The sequence below is a fragment of the Pongo pygmaeus genome, chromosome 20, assembly GCF_028885625.2.
Source record: "Pongo pygmaeus isolate AG05252 chromosome 20, NHGRI_mPonPyg2-v2.0_pri, whole genome shotgun sequence".
Lineage (NCBI taxonomy): Eukaryota > Metazoa > Chordata > Mammalia > Primates > Hominidae > Pongo > Pongo pygmaeus.
The window spans coordinates 7248851-7275419 of record NC_072393.2 but is presented as its reverse complement, the minus strand read 5'-3'; the positions used below and the strand labels follow the sequence as shown (position 1 = coordinate 7275419).

Below are 26569 nucleotides of genomic sequence, written 5' to 3'. Positions count from 1 at the left end.
GCTATTGCCACAATTAGGATAGAGAATAGTCTCATTGTTGTCCAAACTCCCTCAATTCACCCCTTTATCACTAAACCACCTCCGCCCCTAACGACAGATCTGTTCTCCATCCCTATAGTTTTCTCTAGACTTTAAAAGATTTTATCTTATAATTGGATTAATATTCTTAAAGTTGAAATTTTAAATTTGAGTCCGGTTGATCCTCATCATTCCCAGATCCCATATTTTCTTTTTAAAATTTAAAATTTAAATTTTTATTTTGGGAGGCAGGTTCTTGCTCTGATACCCAGGCTGGAGTGCAGTGGTATGGTCCTAACTCCCTGCAGCCTCCAACTCTTGAGCATCAACGATCCTCCTGCATCAGCCTCCTGAGTAGCCGGGACTACAGGCATACACCACCATGCTCAGCTAGTTTTTATTGTTATTTATTTATTTATTTATTTTTGAGACGGAGTCTCACTAACTCTGTTGCCCAGGCCAGACTGCAGTGGTGTGATCTGGGTTCACGGCAACCTCTGCTTCCTGGGCTCAAGTGACTCTCCTGCCTCAGCCTTTCTAGTAGCTGGGGTTACAGGCGTGCCACCATGCCCGGCTAGTTTTTTTTATTTTTAGTAGAGATGGGGTTTCACCATGTTGGTCAGGCTGGTCTCAAACTCCTGGCTTCAAGTGATCCGCCCACTTCAGCCTCCCAAAGTGCTGGGATTACAGGCGCAAGCCACTGTGCCCGGCCTAATTTTTAACTTTTCAGTAGGGATAAGGTCTCGCTATGTTGCCCAGGCTGGTCTCGAACTCCTGGCCTCAAGTGATCCTCCCATCTTGACCTTCTAAAGTATTGGGATTACAGGCATGAGCCACTGCACCCGGCCCCAGACCCTGTATTTTTGAATTCACTTACTCACTAAAATTTATTTGTAACCCTCAAACCAGCATGCTCAGTGCCTTTCTCATCATTTTAGGACGCTCATAAGTGCGAGTCTCAAATTTGAGGTGAAGTAAGGGGGCATTCCACCTTCTTGCTTCAGCCCTTATGCGTCAGATTCATACAATCTGCACATTGAGGATTAAAACTAGTCCTTTTTGAGCAGGCGCGGTGGCTCATGCCCAGCGCTTTGGGAGTTCGAGGCAGGCAGATCACGAGGTCAGATCAAGACCATCCTGGCTAACATGGTGAAACCCCATCTCTACTAAAAGTACAAAAAATTAGCCAGGTGTGGTGGCAGGCACCTGTAGTCCCAGCTACTCCGGAGGCTGAGGCAGGAGAATCACTTGAACCCAGGAGGCGGAGGTTGAAGTGAGCCGACATTGTGCCACTACACTCCAGCCTGGGCGACAGGGTGAGACTCAAAACAAAAAACAACAAAAAAAACCCGAGTCCTTTTTGTGGTTATTTGGTGCCACATTTTTAGCATTTTTGTGCTTTCAGTTGGTGATGGGGCTGCTTCAAATGCCCCCCAGGGTGCTGAAGGGCAGCTCTCTACTGTTCCTTGGCTAAGGAAGGCTGTCACCACCCTTGTGGAGAAAAGGCAGTGTGGCGGGGCACGGTGGCTCACATCTGCAATCCCAGCACTTTGGGAGGTTGAGGCAGGTGGATCACTTGAGGCCAGAGTTCAAGACCAGCCTGGGCAACATGGCGAAACCCCACCTCTACTAAAAATACAAAAATTAGCTGGGCGTGATGGCGCATGCCTGTAATCCCAGCTACCTGGGAGGCTGAGGCACAAGAATTGCTTGAGCCCAGGAGGTGAAGGTTGCAGTGAGCCAAGGCGGTGCCACTGCACTCCAGCCTGGGCAACAGAGTGAGACGCTGTCTCAAAAAAAAAAACAAAAAACCAAAAAACTCCAAAACCAACACACACACACACACACACACACACACACACAAAGGCATGTGTTACCTAAACTTTGTTCAGGCATGAGTTCTATTACTGTTGGCCGTGAGTTCAGTGTTAATGAATCAACAATATAGATTCAATAGTGTCTTTCAACAGAAATACACATAAAACAAGGCTAGGTATTGATCCATGGATAAATGTGTTGTGGCCAGAAGTTCGCAGGTGCTTACCCTCGCATTTTCCTAGGAACAATGGTTCAGTATTCGCTAGTTCAACATTCAAGGGAATTTCACAGAGCCAAACTACCACCAATAACAAGAATCGGCTGCAAGTGGTTTAAAACTGGTGAATCTGTGGCTCATGCCTGTAATCCCAGCACTTTGGGAGGCCGAGGCAGGTGGATCACCTGAGGTGATGAGTTCGAGACCAGCCTGGCCAACATGGCGAAACCCCGTCTCTACTAAAAATACAAAAATTAGCCGAGCACGGTGGCTCACGCCTGTAATCCCAGCTACTTGGGAGGCTGAGGCGGGAGAACTGCTGGAACCCGGGAGGTGGAGGTTGCAGTGAGCCGAGACTGCACCACTGCATTCCAGCCAGGGCAACAGAGCAAGACCCCATCTAAAAAAACAAAACAAAACAAAACTGTGGGTTTGTCATTTTCCGTTTAGAATCCTTTGAATGCAAATGCCCTTTTTGTTGTATTTTCATCTGCCTGGAAACCGCTGGGTTGATACCTTTTGGAAAGTTCATGAGATATCCAAAAACCCCTGGCCCGTGTTTCAGGGAGGGGAATCCCTGCCCTCTGCCAACACTGGTGGCAGGGAGGGGCAGCAGTGGCTCTCAGGATTTTATTTATTTCATTTATTCATTTATATTTTTTTGAGAAAGGGTCTTGCTCTGTTGCTCAGGTGGGAGTGCAGTGGCACAATCACAGCTCACTGCACCCTCAACCTCCTGGGCTCAAGTGGTCCTCCCACCTCAGCCTCCTGAGTAGCTGGGACTACAGGTGTGTGCCACCACGACTGGCTAATTTTTGTATTTTAGTAGAGATGAGGTCTCACCATGTTGCCTATTATTATTATTATTTTTTGAGATGGAGTCTCGCTGTGTCGCCCAGGCTGGAGTGCGACGGCGTGATCTCAGCTCACTGCAAGCTCCGCCTCCCGGGTTCACACCATTCTCCTGCCTCAGCTGCCCGAGTAGCTGGGACTACAGGCGCCCACCACTGCCCCCGGCTAATTTTTTGTATTTTTAGTAGAGAAGGGGTTTCACCGTGGTCTCGATCTCCCAACCTCGTGATCCCCTGCCTCGGCCTCCCAAAGTGTTGGGATTACAGGCTTGAGCCACTGCGCCCGGCCATGTTGCCTATTATTATTTTGAGCTGAGTCTTACTCTGTTGCCCAGGCTGGAGTGCAGTGTCACGGTCTCAGCTCACTGCAACCTCCGCCTCCGTGATTTAAGCAATTCTCCTGCCTCAGCCTCCTGAGTAGCTGGGACTACAGGCATGTGCCACCATGACTGGCTAATTTTTGTATTTTAGTAGAGATGGGGTTTCCCCATGTTGCCCAGGTGGGTCTCAAACTCCTGACCTCAAGCCATCCACCTGCCTTGGCCTCTCAAAGGGCTGGGATTACTGGTGTGAGCCACCTTGTCCAGCTGGCTTGAAGGGTTATTATTATTATTATTACTATTGTTTTGAGATGGAGTCTCACTGTGTTGCCCAGGCTGGAGTGTAGTGGCACGATCTCAGCTCACTGCAACCTCCGCCTCCTGGGTTCAAGCAATTCTCCTGCCTCAGCCTCCAGAGTAGCTGGGATTACAGGCGTGCGCCACCACGCCCCGCTAATTTTTGTATTTTTAGTAGAGACAGGGTTTCACCATGTTGGCCAGGCTGGTCTCAAACTCCTGACCTCAAATGATCCACCCACCTCGGCCTCCCAAAGTGCTGGGATTACTGGTGTGAGCCACTGTGCCCCGCCGGCTTGCAGGATTTTAGAAACATGTTTTGTTTCCAGAAGAACAAGGTTTGCTATTCTGGGGTGCCACGTACAGACTCGCTCTAAGTTCCTGTTGGAGTTCAAAGAGGACTTGTGAGAATGAATGTTTAATTTCACATCTGGCATTTTCTTCCAGTTCCTTAGAAGTTGGGTGTCTCATCAGGTTTATATAAAAGCCCCTGACGTCCGTTCAGGAAAGGCAGGATGCTATCATTCTTATTTCCTTTGCCTTTGTGGGAATGTGGAAACCATAGGTATTGTCTAAAAATTACCCTTGTTATCAATGCAGGCAAAAGTAGTCAGACAGGAAGGGACTTGAGAGTAGGGATGCAACTGCTTTTTTTAATTGATTTTAAAATCTCATTTATTTTTATCGTTAGAGACAGGGTCTTGCTCTGTCATCCCAGCTGGAGTGCGGTGGTGTGATTATGGCTCATTGCAGCCCTGAACTCCTGGGCTCAAATGATTCTCGTGCTTCCTCCTCCCAAGTAGCTGGGACCACAGGCATGCACCACCATGCCTGGCTAGTTTTTTTATTTTTATTTTTTGCAGAGACAGGGTCTGGCTGTGTTGCCCAGGCTGGCCTCAAACTCAAGACCTTAAGTGATCGTCCTGTCTCAGCCTCCCAAAGTACTGGGATTACAGATGTGAGCCACTGTGCCTGGTGGGATACAACTGTTTTCTGACTGCCTGTGTGTGTGTGTGTGTGTGTTTGTTTGTTGTTGTCATTCTACTCTCAAGGATGTATCTTTTTGTTTCCTTGCAGAAGATCAGAGAAGGGAGGACCTCATATGTTCCCTCCTAATTATACCCAGTTACATGGTCTCCATACCACCTGTTACAAAGTGCCTTTCTGGTCTGGCAGGACTTCTCTTGTTTTTCCTCCTGTCTTCTGTGTCCTGTCTGCTCCTGTCTGTATACATTTCAGGACTCCTGAAATAGCACGGAAGCCCCCTTCTAATCCTGTGGTCTGATGTTTGATATTGTTAGGATTACAAAACTATGTAATAGACTAGAGGAGTCAGACATTCCAGAGCTCACAGAAGGTGTTGGTGTCCGGGTGGCTGTGGGACACAGGTGCCCCTCCTAGTCCCTGGCCCTTTATACTGTGCCCCCTGGAGCTCCTCTTTCTTTCTTTTTTCTTTTTTCTTTTTTTTTTTTTTGGAGATCGAGTCTTGCTCTGTCACCCAGGCTGGAGTGCAGTGCAGTGGCACGATCTTGGCTCACTGCAACCTCTGCCTCCCAGGTTCAAGCGATTCTCCTGCCTCAGCCTCCTGAGTAGCTGGGATTATAAGCATGCACCACAATACCTGACTAATTTTTGGGTTTTTTGTTTTTTTTTTTTGAGATGGAGTTTTGCTCTTCTTGCCCAGGCTGGAGTGCAATGGCATGATATTGGCTCATCACAACCTCTGCCTCCCGGATTCAGGCGATTCTCCTGCGTCAGCCTCCCAAGTAGCTAGGACTACAGGCATACGCCACCATGCCCAGCTAATTTTGTATTCTTAGTAGAGACGGGGTTTCTCCATGTTGGTTAGGCTGGTCTTGAACTCCTGATCTCAGGTTATCCACCCGCCTCGGCCTCCCAAAGTGTTGGGATTACAGGTGTGAGCCACCGTGCTTGGCCTGGCTAATTTTTTATATTTTTGGTAGAGACGGGTCTCAAACTTTGGCCAGGCTGGGCTTGAACTCCTGACCTCGAGTGATCCACCTGCCTTGGCCTCCCAAAGTGCTGGGATTACAGGCGTGAGCAACCGCACCCGGCCTTTGTTTCTGTTTTTGTTTTTGTTTTTGTTTGGAGGTGGAGTCTCACTCTGTCGCCCAGGCTGGAGTGCAGTGGTGCAATCTCGGTTCACTGCAAGCTCCGCCTCCCGGGTTAACACCATTCTCCTGCCTCAGCCTCCCGAGTAGCTGGGACTACAGGCGTCCGCCACCACACCAGGCTAATTTTTGTATTTTTAGTAGAGACGGGGTTTCACCTTGTTAGCCAGGATGGTCTCGATCTCCTGACCTTGTGATCTGCCCGCCTTGGCTTCCCAAAGTGCTGGGATTACAGGCGTGAGCCACCATGCCCAGCCTTATTTTGTTTTTGAGACAGGGTCTCGCACTGTTGCCCAGGCTGGAGTGTAGTGGTGTGATCTCAGGCCTCTGCAATCTCCATGTCCCAGGCTCAAGCAATCTTCAACCTCCCGAGTAGCTGAGACTACAGGTGCACACCACCACACCCATCCAATTTTTTTTTTTTTTTTTTTTTTTTTTTTTGGTAGAGATGGTGTTTTGCTATGTTACCCAGGCCGATCTCAAACTCCTGGGCTCAAGCAGTCCACCCACCTCAGCCTCGCAAAGTGCTGGGATTCCAGGCGTGAGCCTCTCTTTCTATCCTTTTCTTCTCTCAGTTGTCTCCGTGCTACCTTTCCTGCAATATCGCCTGTTGTCACTGCGTCCACCAGCATCCGTACCTGTTCCCCCATCTTCCCAGTGCCCACAGGACCCACATCCCTGAGTATCTCAAAGCCCTCACAGACTCAATATGCTGCCAACTCAGCCTGTTATTCTTGCCACTCTAAACTGTTCCTGTCTTGAATACTTCAGGCTCATTGACGATCCCTTCTCACTCTCTTCTCGCTCTTCTCTTCCATTTCTCCTGGGTATGAAGTCCTGTTCACACAAACTGCCCCCGGTTTCTGTGGTGCTATCCATGCTGTCTTCAGTACCTTCTTCATTCTGCTGCCAGAAGGCTGTTTCTCTCTTTTTTATTTTTTAATTTTATTTTTATAGACATGGGGTCTTTCTGTGTTGCCCAGGTCGGTCTCAGACTTCTGGACTTAAGTGATCCTCCTGCCTCAGCCTCCCCAAGGGCTGGGATTATAGATGTGAGCCACTGTGCCCTGTCTAGAGGGATATTTATTTTATTTTATTTTATTATTTTATTTCTTTTCTTTTCTGAGACGGAGTGTCACTCTGTTGCCCAGGCTAGAGTGCAATGGCGTGATCTCAGCTCACTCAACCTCTCCCTCCTGGGTTCAAGAGATTGTCCTGCTTCAGCTTCCTGAGTAGCTGGGATTACAGGTGTGCACCACCATGCCTGGCTAAGTTTTGTATTTTTAGTAGAGATGAGGTTTCCCCATGTTGGCCAGGCTGGTCTTGAACTCCTGACCTCAGGTGATCCTCCCACCTCAGGCTCCCAAAGTGCTGCGATTACAGGCACACGCCACCACACCAGGCTAATTTTTGTATTTTTAGTGGACATGGGGTTTCACTTTGTTGGCCAGGCTGGTCTCAAACTCCTGACCTCAGGTGATCCACCCCCCTCGGCCTCCCGAAGTGCTGGGATTATAGGCGTGAGCCACCGCGTCTGGCCTTGGTTTTTTTTAGAGATAGGGTCTCACTCTGTCACCCAGGCTGGAGTGCAGTGGTGCAGTCATAGCTCACTGCAGCCTCAACCTCTTGGGCTCAAGCAATTCTCCTGCCTAAGCCTTCTGAGTAGCTGAGAGCACAGATGCGCCTCATCACGCCTGGCTACGTTTTGTATTTTTAGTAGAGACAGGGTTTTGCCAGTTGCCCAGGCTGGTCTTGAGCTCCCGGGCTCAAGCAGTCCACCCGCCTAGGCCTCCCAATATGTTGGGATTACAGGCGTGAGCCACTGCACCTGGCCAACATCTCTGCAGTTCTTTGTTTTAGTACTTTGTCCTTTAGCTCTGGTGGTAGCTTATCACAATTATTTAGGTGCATCTTTCCTTTACTTGCTGTAAGAGCGCAACCTTATTTGTCTCGAGAGTCCCCCTGGGCCTGGTACGATGTCTGGCCCACCGAGATGCCCAGCAAACGTTTGTTGAGTGAATACAGGAATGATTTCCACGTAGCTGACTTGCTGGGTCCAGAACCTGCGTTTGATCCACAACGCCTCCATTCCTTCTCGCAGAGGTAGATTTGAAAGCTATTTTTGCAGGAAGTTGGAGAATCTTAAGGACCTCTGACACCCCAGTGTGTCCAAGCTCTAATTTCTGGAGGTAATAAATCTGGAAATGGATTCCATCTGGCTAGGATGGGAGACAGAACAGGTACACACAGCCAGAGACCCCAGTTCTCATCTCTTCTTTGTAGCTTTCATTATGCTGTTGTCATCATTTAAAGGAAACTGAGGCCAGGCACGGTGGCTCACGCCTGTAATCCCAGCACTTTGGGAGGTCTAGACGGGTGGATCACCTGAGGTCAGGAGTTTGAGACTAGCCTGGCCAACATGGCAAAACTCCGTCTCTACTAAAAATACAAAAATTAGCTGTGCGTGGTGGCGGGTGCCTGTAATCTCAGCTACTCAAAAGGCTGAGGCAGGAGAATCGCTTGAACCCGGGAGATGGAGATTGCAGTGATCTGAGATCACGCCACTGCACTCCAGTCTGGGAGACAGTCTGGGAGACAGAGACAGTCTGGGAGACAGTCTGAGAGACAAAAAAATAAAAATAAAAGTAAAAATAAATAAATGAATAAATAAATAAAAAGGAAACTAAGGCGTGCAGAGGGGTTGAAGATGTTGTCCAGGATCACACAGTTGGCAGGTGACAGAGCTGGATTGGTAAGCCAGATTCGTCAGGTTTCTAGTGTGCCCCAAAACTGGTATAGGTGGTGGCCTTACACCAGAACCCAAGACTTGTTGAGGCAGGACATCCTGAATTTAAGATGAAGCAGTTTGAGGACTGGAAAGAATGTGGAAAGGGACGTGTGGGCCCCAGAATAGGTCAGCAGGGAGCATTTTAAGAATGCTGTTACTGGCCAGGCTTGATGGCTCACACCCATACTCCCAGCACACTGGGAGGCTGACGCAGGATTGCTTGAGCCCAGGATATTGAGATCAGCCTGGGCAACATGGTGAAACCCCGTCTCTACAAAAAATACAAAAATTAGCCAGGAATGGTGGCACGCAGCTGTAGTCTCAGCTACTTGGGAGGCTGAGGCAGGAGGATCACTTGAGCCCAGGAATTCGAGGCTGCAGTGAGCTATGATTGCACCACTGCACTCCAGCCTGGGCAACATAGCAAGACTCTGTCTCAAAAAAAAAAAAAAAAAAAACCATGCTGTAACTGAAGAACAAGGACCTTTATGATTGAAAACAGAAAGTAGAAAACTCTTAGCATTGTAAAGGATTTCAGAATCTTCTAGAAAGTTCTTTCTCTGCCCTGCTCCCAACCCATCTCCCCTGCTGTTTTCATGATGGAGAGAAAATCAGGGAAGAAAGGAACACTTCCTAAGATGGCTCTCATGTCCGCCTTCTCTCCTTCTGGAAAATTCTCAGATTCAGGACCAGCACGGTCCAATACAACTCTGCTTTGATGGAAATACTCTGTATCTGCTCTGTCCAGTATGGCAGCCACCATCCATGGGTGGCTTTTGGGCCCTGGAAGTTGTGGCTGGTAAGACTGAATTCTTTTTTTTTTTTTTTTTTTTTTTGAGATGGAGTCTCGCTCTGTCATCCAGGCTGGAGTGTAATGGCACAATCTCGACTCATTGCAACCTCTGCCTCCCGGGTTCAAGCGATTCTCCTGCCTCAGCCTCCCTAGTAGCTGGGATTACAGGCGTGCGCCACTCCCCCCACCCCGCTAAGTTTTGTATTTTTAGTAGAGACGGGGTTTCACCATGTTGCCCAGTCTGATCTTGAACTCTTGACCTCAGGTGATCCACCCACCTTGGCCTCCCAAAGTGCTGGGATTACAGGCGTGAGCCACTGCACCTGGCTGAAACTGAATTTTATTTTCACTTTAATTCATTGAAATGTCAATGTAATGGAAATATAAAAAAAATTAGTACTCAGTTGTGTTACTGGAAAACTCTTGCATATATTTGGAACAACTTGGTTATGTGAACTTGAGGTAGTAGGCGGGACTCGCCTCCAGAGGCCGGGATCCATCCCTGGACCAAATTGAGGACTAGCTACAAGGACAGGGCTGGCCAGGCGTAGTGGCTCACGCCTGTAATCCCAGCACTTTGGGAGGCCGAGGCAGGTGGATCACCTGAGGTCAGGAGTTCGAGACCAGCCTGGCCAACATGGTGAAACCCTAAAAATACAAAATTATCTGGATGTGGTAGTGCATGCCTGTAATACCAACTACTCGAGAGGCTGAGGCAGGAGAATCACTTGAACCCAGGCGGCGGAGGTTGCAGTGAGCCGAGATCATGTCATTGCATTCCAGCCTGGGCAACAGAGTGAGACTCCCTCTCCAACAACAACAACAAAAAAGGTGCTGTCTAACATTACCAGCTTGCCCTCGAATTCTTTCCTGGGTGAAGCCAAAAACCCTCCCGGGGTAAGGCTCAATTTTGGGGCTTGCCTCTTCTACATCAAACCTACATTTTCGATGATACCCTTTATAAAATCTACATAGACAAATCAAGTTTTTTTTTTTTTTTTTTTTTTTGAGACAGAGTCTCACTCTATTGCCCAGGCTGGAGTGCAGTGGCGTGATCTCGGCTCACTGCAAGCTCCGCCTCCTGGGTTCATGCCATTCTCCTGCCTCAGCCTCCCGAGTGTAGCTGGGACTACAGGCGCCTGCCACCATGCCCAGCTAATTTTTTTTTGTATTTTTAGTAGAGATGGGGTTTCACATGGTTAGCCAGGATGGTCTTGATCTCCTGACCTCGTGATCCGCCCGCCTCGGCCTCCCAAAGTGCTGGGATTACAGGCATGAGCCACCACGCCCGGCCGACAAATCAATTATTTTTAAAGAAAAATAAGCCTCCGTTTCGAGATGGGCTGCCAGGGTAAAGCACACACCACATCTCATAGGCATCATGGGAAAAAAATCCTGCAGACCAGGGATCCCCAACTCTTAGGCCACAGGCCAGTAGCAGTCCATGTCCTGTTAGGAGCTGGGCTGCGCAGCAGAGGTCAGCGGAGAGCAGGTGAGCATTGCCGCCTGTGCTCCGCCTTATGTCAGCTCAATGGCAGCATTACATTCTGATAGGAGCTCGAAACCTATCGTGGACTGTACATACAAGGGATCTAGGCTGCCTGCTCCTTATGAGAATCTAACTGATGCCTGATGATCTGAGGTGGAACAGTTTCATTCTAAAACCATCACCACCCATCCCCTGTCCACGGAAAAATTGTCTTCTGTCATTGGTCCCTGGTGCCAAAAAGGTTGGGGACCACTGCTGTAGACTATCTCATTAATCATTTTTTTTAGGATTGATTACATGTGGAAATGATTTTTTTTTGAGATGGAGTCTTGCTTTGTTGCCCAGGCTGGAGTGCAATGGCACGATCTCAGCTCACTGCAACTTCCATCTCCCGGGTTCAAGCAATTCTCCTGCCTCAGCCTCCTGAGTAGCTGGGATTACAAGCATGAGCCACGGTACCTGGCCCATTTGGCATATTTTAGTACGGAGATGGTGGTCAGGCACGGTGGCTCACGCCTGTAATCCTAGCACTTTGGGAGGCCGAGGCGGGTGGATCACCTGAGGTCAGAGTTCGAGACCAGCCTGGCCAACATGATGAAATCCCATCTCTACTAAAAATACAAAATTAGCCAGGCGTGGTGGCATGTGCCTGTAATCCTAGCTACTCGGGAGGCTGAGGCAGGAGAATTGCTTGAACCCCGGAAGTGGAGGTTGCAGCGAGCCAAGATCGTGCCATTGCACTCCAGCCTGGGCAACAGAGTGAGACTCAGTCTTAATTAAAGAAAAAAAAAAAAAAAGAAAATATTAGCTGCCACTAGCACCCTCTTCCTCATTGCCTTTTTCTACCTGTACAAAGAGTGGCCATTAACCAGGTACCCATTATGAAGAACTTGAAGCATTCTTCACACCCACTCAGAGATGTTAAAAGCCAGCAGAAGTCCTTGCGTCTATTTCTGCCTTCATTTCTAACATCCTTTGGGTATTTTCTGTCCCAGTGGTAAACTGCTCTATTGTCTTTCACTAATAGGGGCACATACGGCTTTAATGAATTAAGAGTTAGATTCATGGGAGATTTAAAAAGAAAAGCAATTCTTGGTTGTTCCCTACAATTATAGCTGTTTAATCTTTACTCATAACAACTTTAGTGAGATAGAATTCACATGACATACAGTTCACCCATTTTAAGTGTGCAGTGAGGTGGTTTTGAGTACATTTACAGTTGTGCAACTGTGACCACAGTCAGTTTCAGAACATTTGCATCATCCTCAAAGAAACCCTGTACCCTCTAGCTACTACTTTCCATCCCCCATTTCCCTAGCTCTTGGCAGCCACACATCTATTTTCTGTCTCTATGGATTTGCCTCTTTCAGATTTTTTTGTATGAATGGAGTCAGACAACATGTGGCTTCTCTGTTTGACTTCTTTTATGGAGAAGGTTCACACCTGTAATCCCAGCACTTTGGGAGGCCAAGACTGGAGGATCGCTTGAGTTCAGGAGTTTGAGAGCATCCTGGGCAACATAGAGAGACCACTATCTCTACAAAACAAATTTAAATTAGCTGGGCATGGTGGTGCATGTCTGTGGTTCCAGCTACACTGGAGGCATAATTTTGTTTTGTTTTTGTTTGTTTGTTTTTGTTTTTGTTTTGTGGGTTTTTTTTTGTTTTGTTTTTTGTTTTTTGAGATGGAGTTTCGCTCTGTCACCCAGGCTGGAGTGCAAAGGCACGATCTCAGCTCACTGCAACCTCCGCCTCCCGGGTTCAAACCATTCTCCTGCCTCAGCCTCCGTAGTAGCTGAGATTACAGGCATGTGCCACCCTGCCCAGCTAATTTTTGTATTTTTAGTAGAGACAGGGTTTCACCATGTTGGCCAAGCTGGTCTCGAACTCCCAACCTCAGGTGATCCACCTGCCTCGGCCTCCCAAACTGCTGGGATTACAGGAGTGAGCCACTGTGGCTGGCCTTTTATTTACATTTATTTATTTATTTATTTAGAGACGGAGTCTCACTCTTTCATCAGGCTGGAGTGCAGTGGTGCAATCTTGGCTCGCTGAAACCTCCAACTCCCTGGTTCAAGCGATTCTCCTGCCTTAGCTTCCCAAGTAGCTGGGACTACAAGCACTCGCCACCACGCCCAACTAATTTTTTTTGTATGTTTAGTAGAGATGGGGTTTCACCATGTTGTCCAGGATGGTCTCAATCTCCTGACCTCGTGATCCGCCCACCTTGGCCTCCCACAGTGCTGGGATTATAGGCGTGAGCCACTGCGGCCAGCCTGTATTTACTTTTGAGACAAGATATTGCTCTGTTGCCCAGGCTGGAGTGCAGGGGTACAAACACAGATCACTGCAGTCCTGACCTCCTAGGCTCAAGCGATCCTCCTGCCTCAGTCTTCCACGTAGATAGGACCAGAGACACACACCAGCATTCCTAGCTAATGTTTTAAATTTTTATAGAGATGGAGACTCGCTATGTTGCCCAGGTTGGTCTTGAACTCTTGGGCTCAAAAGCGATCCTTCCGTCTCTACCTCCCAAAGTGCTGGGATTACAGGTGTGAGCCACTGCACTCAGCCTCAGCTATTATGGATAATGCTGCTATAGACATTTGTGTACACGTCTTTGTGTGGACATATAGTATCATTTCTCTTAGGTAGTTACCTAGAAGTGGAATTGCCAGGTCGTATGGCAATTCTTGGTTTAATATTTTGAGGAACTATCAGAGTGTTTTCCACAGTGGCTGCACTGTTTTCACATCCCCATCAGGAATGCAAAAGGATACCAATTTCTCTACATTTTATTTTTTCTTTGAGATGGAGTCTCGCTCTGTCGCCCAGGCTGGAGTGCAGTGATCTTGGCTCACTGCAACCTCCACCTCCCAGGTTCAAGTGATTCTCCTGCCTCAGACTCCCAAGTGTCTGGAACTACGTGCGCCTGCCACCACGCCCAGCTAGTTGTTTTTTATATTTTCAGTAGAGACGGGGTTTCTCCATGTTGGCCAGGCTGGTCTTGAACTCCTGACCTCAGGTGATCTGCCTGTCTTGGCTTCCCAAAGAACTGGGATTACAGGTGTGAGCCACGGTGCCTGGCCCATTTCTCTGCATTCTTTGCACTTGTAATTGTCACTCTTTTTGGTTTTAGCTATCCTAGTGGGGATAAAGTGGTATCCCACTGTGGTTTGAATTTGTATTTCCCTAATGTCCAACAGCCAGGTTTTTTTTTTTTTGAGACAGAGTCTTGCTCTGTCGCCCAGGCTGGAGTGCAGTGGTGTGATCTCAGCTCACTGCAAGCTCCGCCTCCCAGGTTCACGCCATTCTCCTGCCTCGGCCTCCCAAGTAGTTGCCACTACAGGTGCCTGCCACCACACCTGGCAGAGTTGCACCGTGTTAACCAGGATGGTTTTGATCTCCTGACCTCGTGATCAGCCTGTCTCGGCCTCCCAAAGTGCTGGGATTACAGGCATGAGCCGGCCACCACGCCTAGCCGTTGTGTTTTTTTAATTGAGATGAGGTCTCACTCTGTTGCCCAAGCTGGAGTGCAGTGGTGTGATCATAGCTCACTGTAACCTCCTATTCCTGGACCCAAGTGATCCTCCTGTCTCAGCCTCCCAAGTAGCTGGAATTACAACCACATGCCACCATGCCTGGATATTTAATTATTATTATTGTTTTTTAGAGTTGGGGTCTTGCTATGTTGCCCAGGCTGACTTTGAACTCCTGGCTTCAATCGATCCTTTTTCTGTGGCCTCCCAAACTGCTGGGATTACAGGCATGAGCCACTGTGCCCCGCCCTAGTTAACCTCTGAATGCATATTCATGTCTGATTTTGGTTCTGCCATAGCCTAGGGAAGATGGTGGGCAAATGTTCTTTCTACCTGCAGTGTGTGTGTGTGTGTGTGTGTGTGTGAGAGACAGAGAGAGAGAGAGAGAAATGAAATATAGTGTGGGACTCAGGGTTGAGAAGCCCAGGGCTATGGCCAAATCTAAGATTAGGATGCCAGCCAGGCACAGTGGCTCATGCACGTAATCCCAGCACTTTGGGAGGCTGAGGCGGGTGGATCACGAGGTCAGGAGATCAAGACCATTCTGGTCAACATGGTGAAATCCCGTCTCTACTAAAAATACAAAAATTAGCCGAGCTTGGTGTTGGACACTACTTGGGAAGCTGAAGCAGGAAAATCACTTGAACCCAGGAGGTGGAGGTTGCAGTGAGCCAAGATCATGGCACTGCACTTCAGCCTGGGCAACAGAACGAGACTCCATGTCAAAACAACAACAACAAAAACCCCACAAGAATTTCATAGAAACAATGAGTAATTTTTTTTAGGGTAAGTATATCCCAAACACTACATGGGATATACTTATCTTAAAAAAGGTATTGCTTATCTGAAATTCAAATTCAGCTGGGCAGTCTGCATTTTTATTTGCTAAGTTTGGCAACCCTTCCAGTCACTGGTGAGTTGTGTGTCCTTGAGTGATGGGCTTTGCCCCTTGGAGCTTCAGTTTTCTCATCTATGGGATGGGGACAGAGCTTGCTGGGAGGCATCAATGGCACGCGGGGTCCTTTGACATCTCTGGATGTGGAAGCTGTTGATGTGACTGTGACTGGGAGCCTCAGACTGGGGTTGGGTCCCTGACTAGGAGGTGTGGGGGAGGCTGGGACTGGCATCCTTGTCCCCTTGAAGCTGCCTCCCAGCCTGAGCTTGGTCCCTGCAGGGTTCCTGCTTGGTTCAGACCCCGGGCAGCCAGTGTTGAGGGGAGGGTGGAGATTAATCCACAGTTGTGTACTGGGGCTTTCCTCCAACTTCCTAGCAAGCAAGTGTGTGTGTGTGTGTGTGTCTGTGTGTGTGTGTGTGTGTGTATGTGTTCTTGACTTAGCCTAATCCATTTGCTGCATGGAATGTGATCCAGGATCATTGCTGCTTTTTTTCCCCCCATTTGTTTGCTTTTGCTGTGTTTTGTTGTTGTTGTTGTTTCTAATTTGTGCTTCTTTTGTGGGTAATTATAAGGGTGGATTTTTTTTTTTAGAGGATTTACTATTCTTCTTTAGAACGATCTGTTTTCCTCAAAGATATTGGTGAAAGGTGTAGTGTTTTGGAACAAAATAAGCAGGGGTTGTATACTGAGCCTTATATTCTAGGTGCTGAGGACTGTGGTGTGTGTGTTGGGGAGGCGGTGTGTGTGTGTGTGTGTGTGTGTGTGTTGGCAGAGAGAAGCCATCTAAAGACTTCGATTTTGAAAAATGTTAACTCAAGTGTAAGGGACACAAGGAGGAGAAACACGCAAATAGGTGTGCCAAGGAAAGGAAATCAGGGACAGCTGCCTGGAGGAGGAGGCAGCATTTGAACTGGGTATCTTGAAGCATGATGGGCTGGATTTAGAAATAGGGAGCTAAGGTACAAAGCACTTCGCCAGCCAAAAGATAGACTAGCCTAGAGATGCCTAGAGATGACTGTTATATGTTTGGGGGAATAAACAACAGCAGCAACAACAACAAACAACAAGATAGCTGACATTAATGCAGCACTTACTATGTTTCAGGCACTGTTTGAGTGCTTGCCCTGAGTTGTTTCACTTCTTCTTCCACATAAGCCATGTTACAGAGGAGGATAGGAGTCTTGGAGTTGTGCAAGAGTGGTTGGCAGGCCTGTTTAGTGGGGTGCAGGGGATGGAGGGGCAGAATCTTGAGGGAAGTACAGGGTGATGGGGAGCCATGGTGGACATTGGGGCCTGGGAGGGACCGCCTTCAGGAGAATGAGAACTCAGGGCATTTGGGCACTGGAGATCGGGCTCCCTGGGAAGCTCTCACCACACCCAGGTAAAAGGTAATTAGGTCTTGGTTGCAGGCCAGGAGAGCAGTCTGGGAAAGAAAGTCAGCGGTGAGGTGAGAGGATTGACAAAACAAATACCTTCAGCTTTTCTTGCCCCATTTCTGACGCGGGCACCTTTATCCCCGTACATTATCTCCTGAAGATCTTCTATGTTGACGCACTGGAGACAGTTCCCCTTTCGCCTTCTGCACCTGCCGCGTTACTCAATCCCCTGTAATCCCATTGTTCCGACTGCATCATTTCAGAGGTGAGGATTTTAAGGATTTTAACAGGGCTTGCCAAAAGAATTATTTTCTTGGCCTTTCGAAAGTAATTACTTAGGCATGGGTACTTTACAGAGAAAGCTACTCATCCCGGCTGGCTGCAGAGTTTACAGGGCCCGGTATGAAAACACAGGGCCCAGGTTTCGTGTCCATGAAGCCGGCTCTGCCCCTGATCCTTCTGATGCATCCACCATGCGTCTGCTCACCTGTCTTGCTTTCTGTTCATTTTCTCTTCTAGTGTGTCCCGGCATGGATATCCGGAACAACCTCACTAGGTTGCATGAGCTGGAGAATTGCTCTGTCATCGAAGGACACTTGCAGATACTCTTGATGTTCAAAACGAGGCCCGAAGATTTCCGAGACCTCAGTTTCCCCAAACTCATAATGATCACTGATTACTTGCTGCTCTTCCGGGTCTATGGGCTCGAGAGCCTGAAGGACCTGTTCCCCAACCTCACGGTCATCCGGGGATCACGACTGTTCTTTAACTACGCGCTGGTCATCTTCGAGATGGTTCACCTAAAGGAACTCGGCCTCTACAACCTGATGAACATCACCCGGGGTTCTGTCCGCATCGAGAAGAACAATGAGCTCTGTTACTTGGCCACTATCGACTGGTCCCGTATCCTGGATTCCGTGGAGGATAATTACATCGTATTGAACAAAGATGACAATGAGGAGTGTGGAGACATCTGTCCGGGTACTGCAAAGGGCAAGACCAACTGCCCCGCCACTGTCATCAATGGGCAGTTTGTCGAACGGTGTTGGACTCATAGTCACTGCCAGAAAGGTATGCTGGGGATACAGGGTTCTAAGCAGTGTCTTGTGCCTTGTTCTAGAAAGCTTAAAATGTTTATGGCTTAAAAATGTTAAGTGGTCATTAGGTAGGGGCCGGGGAATAGTGGGTGGTGGCATTCACTAGCCCTAGGAGTGGCAGACTTTTTCTGTAAAGACTCAGATAGTAGATACTTCAGATTTTGCAGGCCATATGGTCTCTGATGCAGCGACTCAATTCTGCCATTGTATTGGACAAGCAGCCACAGGCATGCATAAATGAATGACCGTGGCTGTGTTTCAATAAAACTTTATTTACAAAAACAAGTCGTGGGCCGGATTTTGCTCGAGGGCAGCAGTTTGCCACCTCCTGTGCTAGACAGTGAATGTTCTTCTTGTTTGGGAGAGGAAAAGGAGTGGAAAACTATAGATTTGTTTTTTTAAAAAAATAGTTCTTATCTGATTATAGAAGTGACATTGCTTATAATAGACATTTGGAAAAAGAAACGTGTAAACGAAAAAAAAAGCAAAACATTCATCTTATTCCACAATGCACGTCGCTGAGAGTAGTTTATTGGGGGTTGTTCCTTCTAGTGATCTTCAGGAATCTGTCGTGTCTACTAAAGGTTTCCTTAACCATTCCTGTTATTGGGCATTAAGATGATTTCCAGGCTGGGCATGGTGGCTCACGCCTGTAATCCCAGCACTTTGGGAGGCTGAGGCAGGTGGACCACTTGAGGTCATGAGTTTGAGACCAACCTGACCAACATGGTGAAACCCCGTCTCTACTAAAAATACAAAATTAGCCGGGCGTGGCGGTGCATGCCTGTAGTCCCAGCTACTTGGGAGGCTGAGGCAGGAGAATCACTTGAACCCGGGAGGCGGAGGTTGCAGTGAGCCGAGATTGCGCCATTTTGCACTCCACCCTGGGCAACCAGAGCGAAACTGGCTCAAAAAAAAAAAAAAAAAGATGATTTCTAGTTTTCACAAAGAGAGTGATCAACATTTTAGAGTCAAAGCTTTATCTAGCAGTTGTTTCTTTAGGCTTGCTTTCCAGAAGTGAAATTTCTGGGTCAGAGGCTCTTGGTGCAGATTGCCAAATGGTGTTCCGGAAATGTTGTGCCAACGGCCGCTCCTCCTAGCTTTGGAGGAGAGGGAACACCTTGGCCAGCTTCGAGTGTTATTTGAAAAATCTTTCATAATTTACTGCGAGAGGGAGGAGCTGACGTGTTGTCATTGTTTCTATTTGCATTTCTTTGATTGCTATCGGGGTTGAACCTTTTAAAACATGTTTATTTATCATTTGGGTTTTCTCTTCCTGTTCATATCCTTTGCCCACTTGTCTTTTAGTACCTCAGTAGCTTTTGCAAAATTAATCTGTATGTGGTTTTCATCAATGAAGGCTACTAACCCTTTGCCAATTGCATTTTGTTGTTTTTGTTGTTCAGTGGTTTAAATGCTCTGGGAAGTGTTTTGCTGGAGAAGCTTAAAATGTTTATGGAGTTCAGAGCTGGATTTCAGTGTGCCACTTCTGTACTTTACACTTAGAAAGTCTTCTTCTACCCATGAAAGGTTTTTTTTCTCTACATTTTATATTTTAATTTTTTTTTTTTGAGACGGAGTTTCACTCTTGTTGTTCAGACTGGAGTGCGATGGCGCAATCTCGGCTCACTGCAACCTCCGCCTCCCGGGTTCAAGCGGTTCTCCTGCCCCAGCCTCCCAAGTAGCTGGGATTACAGGCACCCACCACCAAGCCCACCTAATTTTTGTATTGTTAGTAGAGACGAGATTTCACTACATTGACCAGGCTGGTCTCGAACTCTCAGGTGATCCACCCACCTCGGCCTCCCAAAGTGCTGGGATTACAGGCGTGAGCCACCGCGCCCAGCCTATATTTTAATTATTATTTTCTAAAAAAATTTATCCTCACTACTTGAGATCTGTTTGTGTGACTCAACGGACGTTTCCTTTCTCTCCCAAATAGCTAACTGGGGGCCTCAGACAGCTGTTGATTATAGAAATCTACCTCTTTGCCATTGCTTTGGGGTCTGTTTCTGGTGTGTCCATAGATCTGCCTCTCCATGCCACAGAGCCGTGACTGTTCTGATCACGGTAGTGACTGTTCTGATCACGGTAGTTTTATCATGTTATCATGCTCAAGGAGGCAATTCCACATACACACATGTTACTTGCTTGTTGTTTCATGGACTTCTTTTCACATTTCCTTGGGAAGAACTAGGGAACATGCAATGGAGGTGGGAAGAAGTTAAGTGGGTGGCTTGAGGGTTGTATCACAAAAGATAGAAGGGAGGGGAGAAAGGAGGATCTTCTTATCTGAGCCCAATGCTCTGGGGAAGCCACCAGAGTGAGTGAGTCCTTAAATAGACCTAAATAGAATCCTTGGAATTGTCTGTGAGGACCCCCTTGGAGCCCCCAGCATGAGTCCTTCTGTGGGACATGCTGGATGGTTGGAAATGGGGAGTGGGATAGTTGAAAAAGGAAGATGGGTTAGTGAAGGGTGGTGGGAGAGGGGACCATTATTATTGCACTGTGGAAAAATCCTGAGAATATTGTAGGTCGAGGGCAAGGAGAAGCTAAACTATGACCAGAGAGGTTACTTAACTTGCCCAGGGCCACACAGCTAATAAAAGACAGAACTGGGGTTTGCGTCAAATTTATGCAAGACATACACCAGAATAAAAGCTATGATTTTTTGGGGGGAGTGGGAAGGATGTCCCCTCTGTTTAGAAACAAGTGAGCTGCTTCTAGCTGGGACACCAGGGGAAACAGTGAACATTCTTTTATTCTATTACTGAGTTTTCCAAATGTAGGTGCTTGTTTGAAATGCTCTAGGCCTACCTGTCTTGAGATATAATTTAAGACATTCCTCTATGAATTTATTTTTGTATCTGTTTTAGACAAAATATCCAGAATGGTGTTATCTGCAGTTGAGTCTCCTGCTCCCTGCTGGGTGTTCAGTTGTTGTTACTGTTGTTTGTTTTTGAGACAGAGTCTCGTTCTGTCACCCAGGCTGGAGTACAGTGGCACAATCTCGGCTCACTGCAACCTCTGCCTCCCAGGTTCAAGCAGTTCTCCTGCCTCAGCCTCCTGAGTAGCTGGGATTACAGGCGCCACCACATCTGGCTACTTTTTTTTTTTTTTTTTTGAGACGGAATTTTGCTCTTGTTGCCTGGGCTGGAGTGCAATGGCATGATCTTGGCTCACCACAACCTCTGCCTCCCGGGTTCAAGCGATTCTCCTGCCTCAGCCTCCCGAGTAGCTGGGATTACAGGCATGTGCCACCACACCCAGCTAATTTTGTATTTTTAGTAGAGACGGGATTTCTCCATGTTGGCCAGGCTGGTCTTGAACTCCCGACCTCAGGTGATCCTCCCGCCTTGGCTTCCCAAAGTGCTGGGATTACAGGGGTGAGCCACCACACCCGGCCAATGCCCGGCTAAGTTTTGTTTATGTTGTAGAGACAGGGTTTGGCCATGTTGGTCAGGCTGGTCTCACACTTCTGAGCTCAAGCACCTCAGCTTCCCAAAGTTCTGGGATTACATTGCATCGGCCACTGTGCCTGGCTGTGCCTGATGTTTTGAGTGAATTAAAAATTGCTTTGCTATTAAGAACCAGGCTTCTTGTGTCTGGGAGGTCGAGGCTGCACTGAGCCCTGTTCATGCCGCTGAGCTCCAGCCTGGGTGACAAAGCAAGACTCTATCTCAAAAACAAAAGAAAACAAAAACAAAATGAACACAAAACAAAACAATAAAAACAATTGGGCTTGTTTTTCCAGTACTGGGGGTTTTGTTACCTGGAGAAGGTGCAACTAACACTTCCCAGGGTACCGGGTTCCTGGCATGTGGTATATATCTCAGCCACCCATTAGTAGCATTATCCCTAGGGGGCCAAGAAATGATTGTTTTTTGAGCTGTTGCCCCTGTCTTTGGAGAGCAACTCAGCTTCAGCTTTCTTTCCCCTCTTCAATTTCTTTTATTGTGGTAAAATACACATAGAATAAGTTTTTCATCTTAACTTTTTTTTTTGAGATGGAGTCTTGCTCTGTCACCTAGGCTGGGGGGCGGTGGTGCAATCTCGGCTCACTGCAACCTCCGCCTCCTGGATTCAAGTGATTCTCCTGCCTCAGCCTTCCAAGTGGCTGGGACTTATAGGCACCGGCCACCACGCCCGGCTAAGTTTTGTATTTTCAGGACAGAGGGGGCTTTGCCATGTTGGCCAGGATGGTCTCAAACCCCTGGCCTCGAGCAATGCACCCACCTCAGCCTTGCAAAGTGCTGGGATTACAGGTGAGTGCCACCGCACCTGGCCCCATCTTAACCATTTTAAGTTGTCAGTGGCATTAAGAACATTCACGTGGTTTTGCAACCATCACTGCCACCATCTCCCAAGCTTCCTCATCCTCCCAAACTGAAACTCTGTCCCCATGAAACACTCACTCCACCATCTCCCTCTCCCAGCCCCCTGGCACCTACCATCCTATTTTCTGTCCCTATGAATGTGATAACTCTAGGGACCTCCTGTGAGTGGAATCAGACAGGATTTGTCCTTTTGTGCCTGGCTTATTTCACTGAGCGTGTTGTCCTCAAGGTTCATCCGCGCGGTAGCCTGCGTCGGAAATTCTTTCCTTTTTAAGGCTGAGTCATGTTCCATTGTATGGAGGGAGCTACATTTTGCCTGTTTATTCATCCATCTACGGGCACTTGGTTGCTTTCACACTTCTGCCATTGTGAATCAGGGCCGCTGCCGTTTACACATCTAGCTTTTCAATGCCTGCATTAACCTTGTTGCTGAGGCTTTAGAGACTTATTTATTTATTTATTTTTTGAGATGGAGTTTTGCTCTCGTCGCCCAGGCTGGATTGCAATGGTGCGATCTCAGCTCACTGCAACCTCTGCCTCCCGGGTTCAAGCGATTCTCCTGCCTCAGCCTCCCACGTAGCTGCCATTACGGGCACCCGCCACCACGCCCAGTTAATGTTTTGTATTTTTAGTTGAGATGGGGTTTCACCATGTTGGCCAGGCTGGTCTTGAACTCCTGACCTCAGATAATCCACTGGCCTCGGCCTCCCAAAGTGCTGAGATTACAGGTGTGAGCCACCGCGCCCAGCTTTAGGAGGCTTATTTAATGTCTGATGGGATTTTTCAATGCAGAATAGATTGAGCCTTCAGAGGATACTCCCCTGTCTTAGGTGGCAGAAAAGGGCTGGAGAAAACTATCCATCAACTCCGCTTTTCCCCCAGAGTCTTCTCAGATACTTCTGTGAACATCCGTAATTGCTATTTTTGTCTTCCACACTTGGCAGCTTCTGGAAGCATCAGGGGAATGGATCAGCATTTAGGATGAAGGGGCTGGTTTGTCCTTTGGACCTAGTTTAAGCAATTCCGAGCAACATCCACCCGTTCTTCTACCTGTCCCTTAAGCACTTTTTACAGAGAGACCAAAGGAAGGCTTTCAATGGTTAAGGGGGCCGGGTGTGGAGGCCCCACTCCTGTAATCCCAGCACTTCGGGAGGCCGAGGCGGGTGGATCACGAGGTCAGGAGTTCGAGACCAGCCTGGCCAACATAGCGAAACCCTGTCTCTACTAAAAATACGAAAATTAGCCAAGCGTGGTGGTGGGCGCCTGTAATCCCAGCTACTCAGGAGGCTGAGGCAGGAGAATCACTTGAACCCGAGAGGCAGAGGTTGCAGTGAGCTGAGATCGTGCCATTGCACTCCAGCCTGGGCAACAGAGTGAAACTCCGTTTTTTAAAAAAAGAAAGAAAATGGTTAGGGGAATTAAAAGAAAAACAAAAAAACAAAAAAAAACATGGCATGTGCTAATGATTCGTAGCCTGGACACCCTCTCTCCATTTTCCTGCAATGGATTTGGGACGAAGATACCAGGAGAGGTCCAATTCACGAAACCGTACATGGGAAGAGTGGAGACGGGGTCTATGCAGTTCATTTATTGACTGCCTACTAGGTGTCATGTTCTGGGGCACTCAGGACATAGGAAGGGAGCCAGCCTTTGCCTCCTCAGAGCAGCTAGTCTAGTGGCAAATGCAGATGTTCACGATCAAACCAAGTACACTCAGAGGAGGGGGAGAGTTAGAGGGAGATCTACATTAGTTCAGCCAGCTGGACGCGGTGGCTCATGCTTGTAATGCCAGCACTTCGGGAGGCCGAGGAGGGCAGACTGCTTGAGCTCAGGAGTTCGAGACCAGCCTGGGCAACATGGAGAAACCCCATCTCTACAAAAAATACCAAAATTAGCCAGGCATGGTGGCAGGTGCCTGTAACCCCAGCTACTTGGAAGGCTGAGGTGGGAGGATCGCATGGGCCCTGGGGGTGGAGGTTGCAGTGAACTGAGATCGCACCACTGCTCTCCAGCCTGGGCGACAGAGGGAGACTTGGTGAGACTCTGTCTTTAAAAAAAAAAAGTTATTGGAGGCAAGCAGCACCGGCTTCCAGTCTCGTTTTACCATTGACTGGTCACAAGCTGGTTCAAGCCTCAGTTTCTCCATCTGAAAAATGGGGGTCATTATGGGACCTGCTTCTTAGGGTGGTGGTGTGGGGGTTGAATGAGATGGTGCAGGGGGAGGCGCTTAACCCAGCCTCGGGCGCTCTGTGCGTGTTCTGGAAGCTTCCAGTAAGTAAGCACCATGGGCCCACCCTATCTGGGCAGACTAGCTTCCAGATGAATATCTACCAGGGCTCAGCCTCATTCCTGACTTTGGTTTTGAGGCAGGCAGAGGAACCTGTATCTTGTCACCTGCTGATGAGGGACGGGTGCCACACCTCCAGCCCCAGAGGGAAGACCACCCTGATTTTTGGGTGCCAACAGCGTGGGATGCTCTGGAAATTCTCAGCTCTGGGCATTTCGGGGGGACCAGAAGCCACAGGGCTTGCCTGACCAGCTGCTTTAGCCAAACCCACTGGCATTTTCTTTCTGGGAGGTCACCCCAGCTGCTCACTGCTGGCCAGAGGGGTGGGTGAGGTTGGGACATGCTGGGTGCCAGGGGAAACCAGCCCGAGATGCCACATATGGACGTCGGCACCAAAGCAGGAGGAGGAGGCTAAAAGCAGCAAATCCCTCCTCCCTGGGTCTGAGATTACAGCTCCGAGTCAAAGTCTCTGAAAGTGTGGTATTGTGCTTACCACATTAAATATCACGTATTTAAATGCACGAGTTTAAATGCACGCTCTTGGAGGGTTTGATTTTTGGCAGAATTTTTACCTGCCTATGGAAACCCTCTGCTTCTTTTTCTTCTTCCGTTTAAAAAGTTTGCCTTGATATTTTATTTTTTTACATTTTTATTTAGTTTTTAATGTTTTTTTAAATTGAGATGGGAGTCTTGCTATGTGGCTCAGGCTGGTCTCAAACTCCTGGACTCTAAGGAATCCCCCCACCTCAGCCTCTCAAAGTGCTGGGATTTCAGGTGTGAGCCATCACGCTGGGCTTGCCTTGATTTTTTTTTTCTTTTTCTTTTTCTTTTTTTTTTTTTGAGACAGAGTCTCGCTTTGTTGTCCAGGCTGGAGTGCGGTGGCATGATCTGAGCTCACTGCAACCTCCACCTCCTAGGTTCAAGCGATTCTCCTGCCTCAACCTCCTGAGTAGCTGGGATTACAGGCACGTGCCACCATGCCTGGCTAATTTTTGTATTTTTAGTAGAGATGGGGTTTCGCCATGTTGCCTAGGCTGGTCTCGAACTCCTGGCCTCAAGTGATCCGCCTGCCTTGGCCTACCAAAGTGCTGGGATTACAGGTGTGAACCACCACTCTGGGCTTGCCTTGGTATTTTAACAATTGGAATTGTCTTTGCGGCAAATGCTGATTTCATGCCAGCCGTGGTTCTAGGTGCTTTGATTTGATTTGATATTGCATCCCATCTTCCCAACAATCTTATTTATGGTTGAGACCACTAAGGCTTCAAGAAGTTAAGCAACTTCCATTTCCAAAACTGCCCCGCTCCCCCCGCCCCCCCACCACGGGTAGTAAGTAGTGGAGATGGGATTTGAACCTGGGGATACTGGCTCAGAATCCAAGCTCTTTACCATTGTGTCTTATAGATGTCATTGCGGGAAGTTGGTGAAATGCAGGAAACTGTAAAAAGAAAGGAAGGAAGGAGGGGAGGAAGGAAGGAGGGAAGAAAGAAAAGGAAGGAAGGAAAAAAGGAAGGAGGGAAGAAAGGAAAGAAGGAAGGAAGGAGGGAAGGCGGGAAGGAAAGAAGGAGGGAAAGAGAAAGGAAGGAAGAAAGAAAGGAAGGAAGGGAAGGAAAGGAGGGAGGGAGAAAGGAAAGAAGGAGTGAAGGAAGGAAGGAGGAAAGAAAGGAAGGCGGGAAGGAAGGAAGGAAAGAAGGAAAAACTGGAGAGGAAATCTAGAATTTGCCCCTGCCAACATGCGTGTTGCCTCTTCTTATCAGCCTTCTCATCCTGTCTTGACTTAGGGCCTCTCCTATCAGACTAAGCTCCCCTGAAGGCAGGGACTTTGTTGTATCTCAAGCACCTGTCATAGTACCTGGCTCACAGTTGACAATGACATCCTTAACACTCATCAATAGCTAGTGTTTATTGAGCACTTACTATGTGCTAAACAATGCCTTAGGAGATCCCATCACAGCGTATGAGGGTTTGTTACCCTCATTTTACAGAAGAGGGAACTGAGACATGGCTAGGAATTAAGAGACTTGCTCTAGGAGACCTAGCTGGGGAATGGTTTGACTTCAGACTTGTCTGACGTAAGGCCTTTGCCCAGTGGTCAGCAAACTACGACCCGTGGGCCAAATCCAGTCTGCCAGCTGCTATTTTTGTATGACCTATGAGCTAAGAATTTTTTATTTTATTTTTATTTTTAGAGATGGGGTCTCACTCTGTCGCCCGGGCTGGAGTGCAGTGGGGTGATCATAGGCCACTGCCACCTCAACCTCCTCAGTAGCTGGAACCATAGGCATGCACCACCACGCCCAGCTAATTTCTTTTTAT

The 26569-nt window shown here is 48.0% G+C and overlaps 1 protein-coding gene across 4 annotated transcripts in view; it reads left to right on the top strand.

The window, feature by feature from the left end:
- INSR (insulin receptor) overlaps nt 1–26569 on the top strand; it is a 181233-nt gene that overhangs the window by 8486 nt on the left and 146178 nt on the right. For all 4 annotated transcript variants that reach the window (XM_054465662.2, XM_054465659.2, XM_054465663.2 and 1 more), the window contains exon 2: nt 17052–17603. In XM_054465662.2, coding sequence (XP_054321637.1) covers nt 17052–17603 — 552 coding nt within the window. The remainder of the gene's footprint in view (nt 1–17051; nt 17604–26569) is intronic.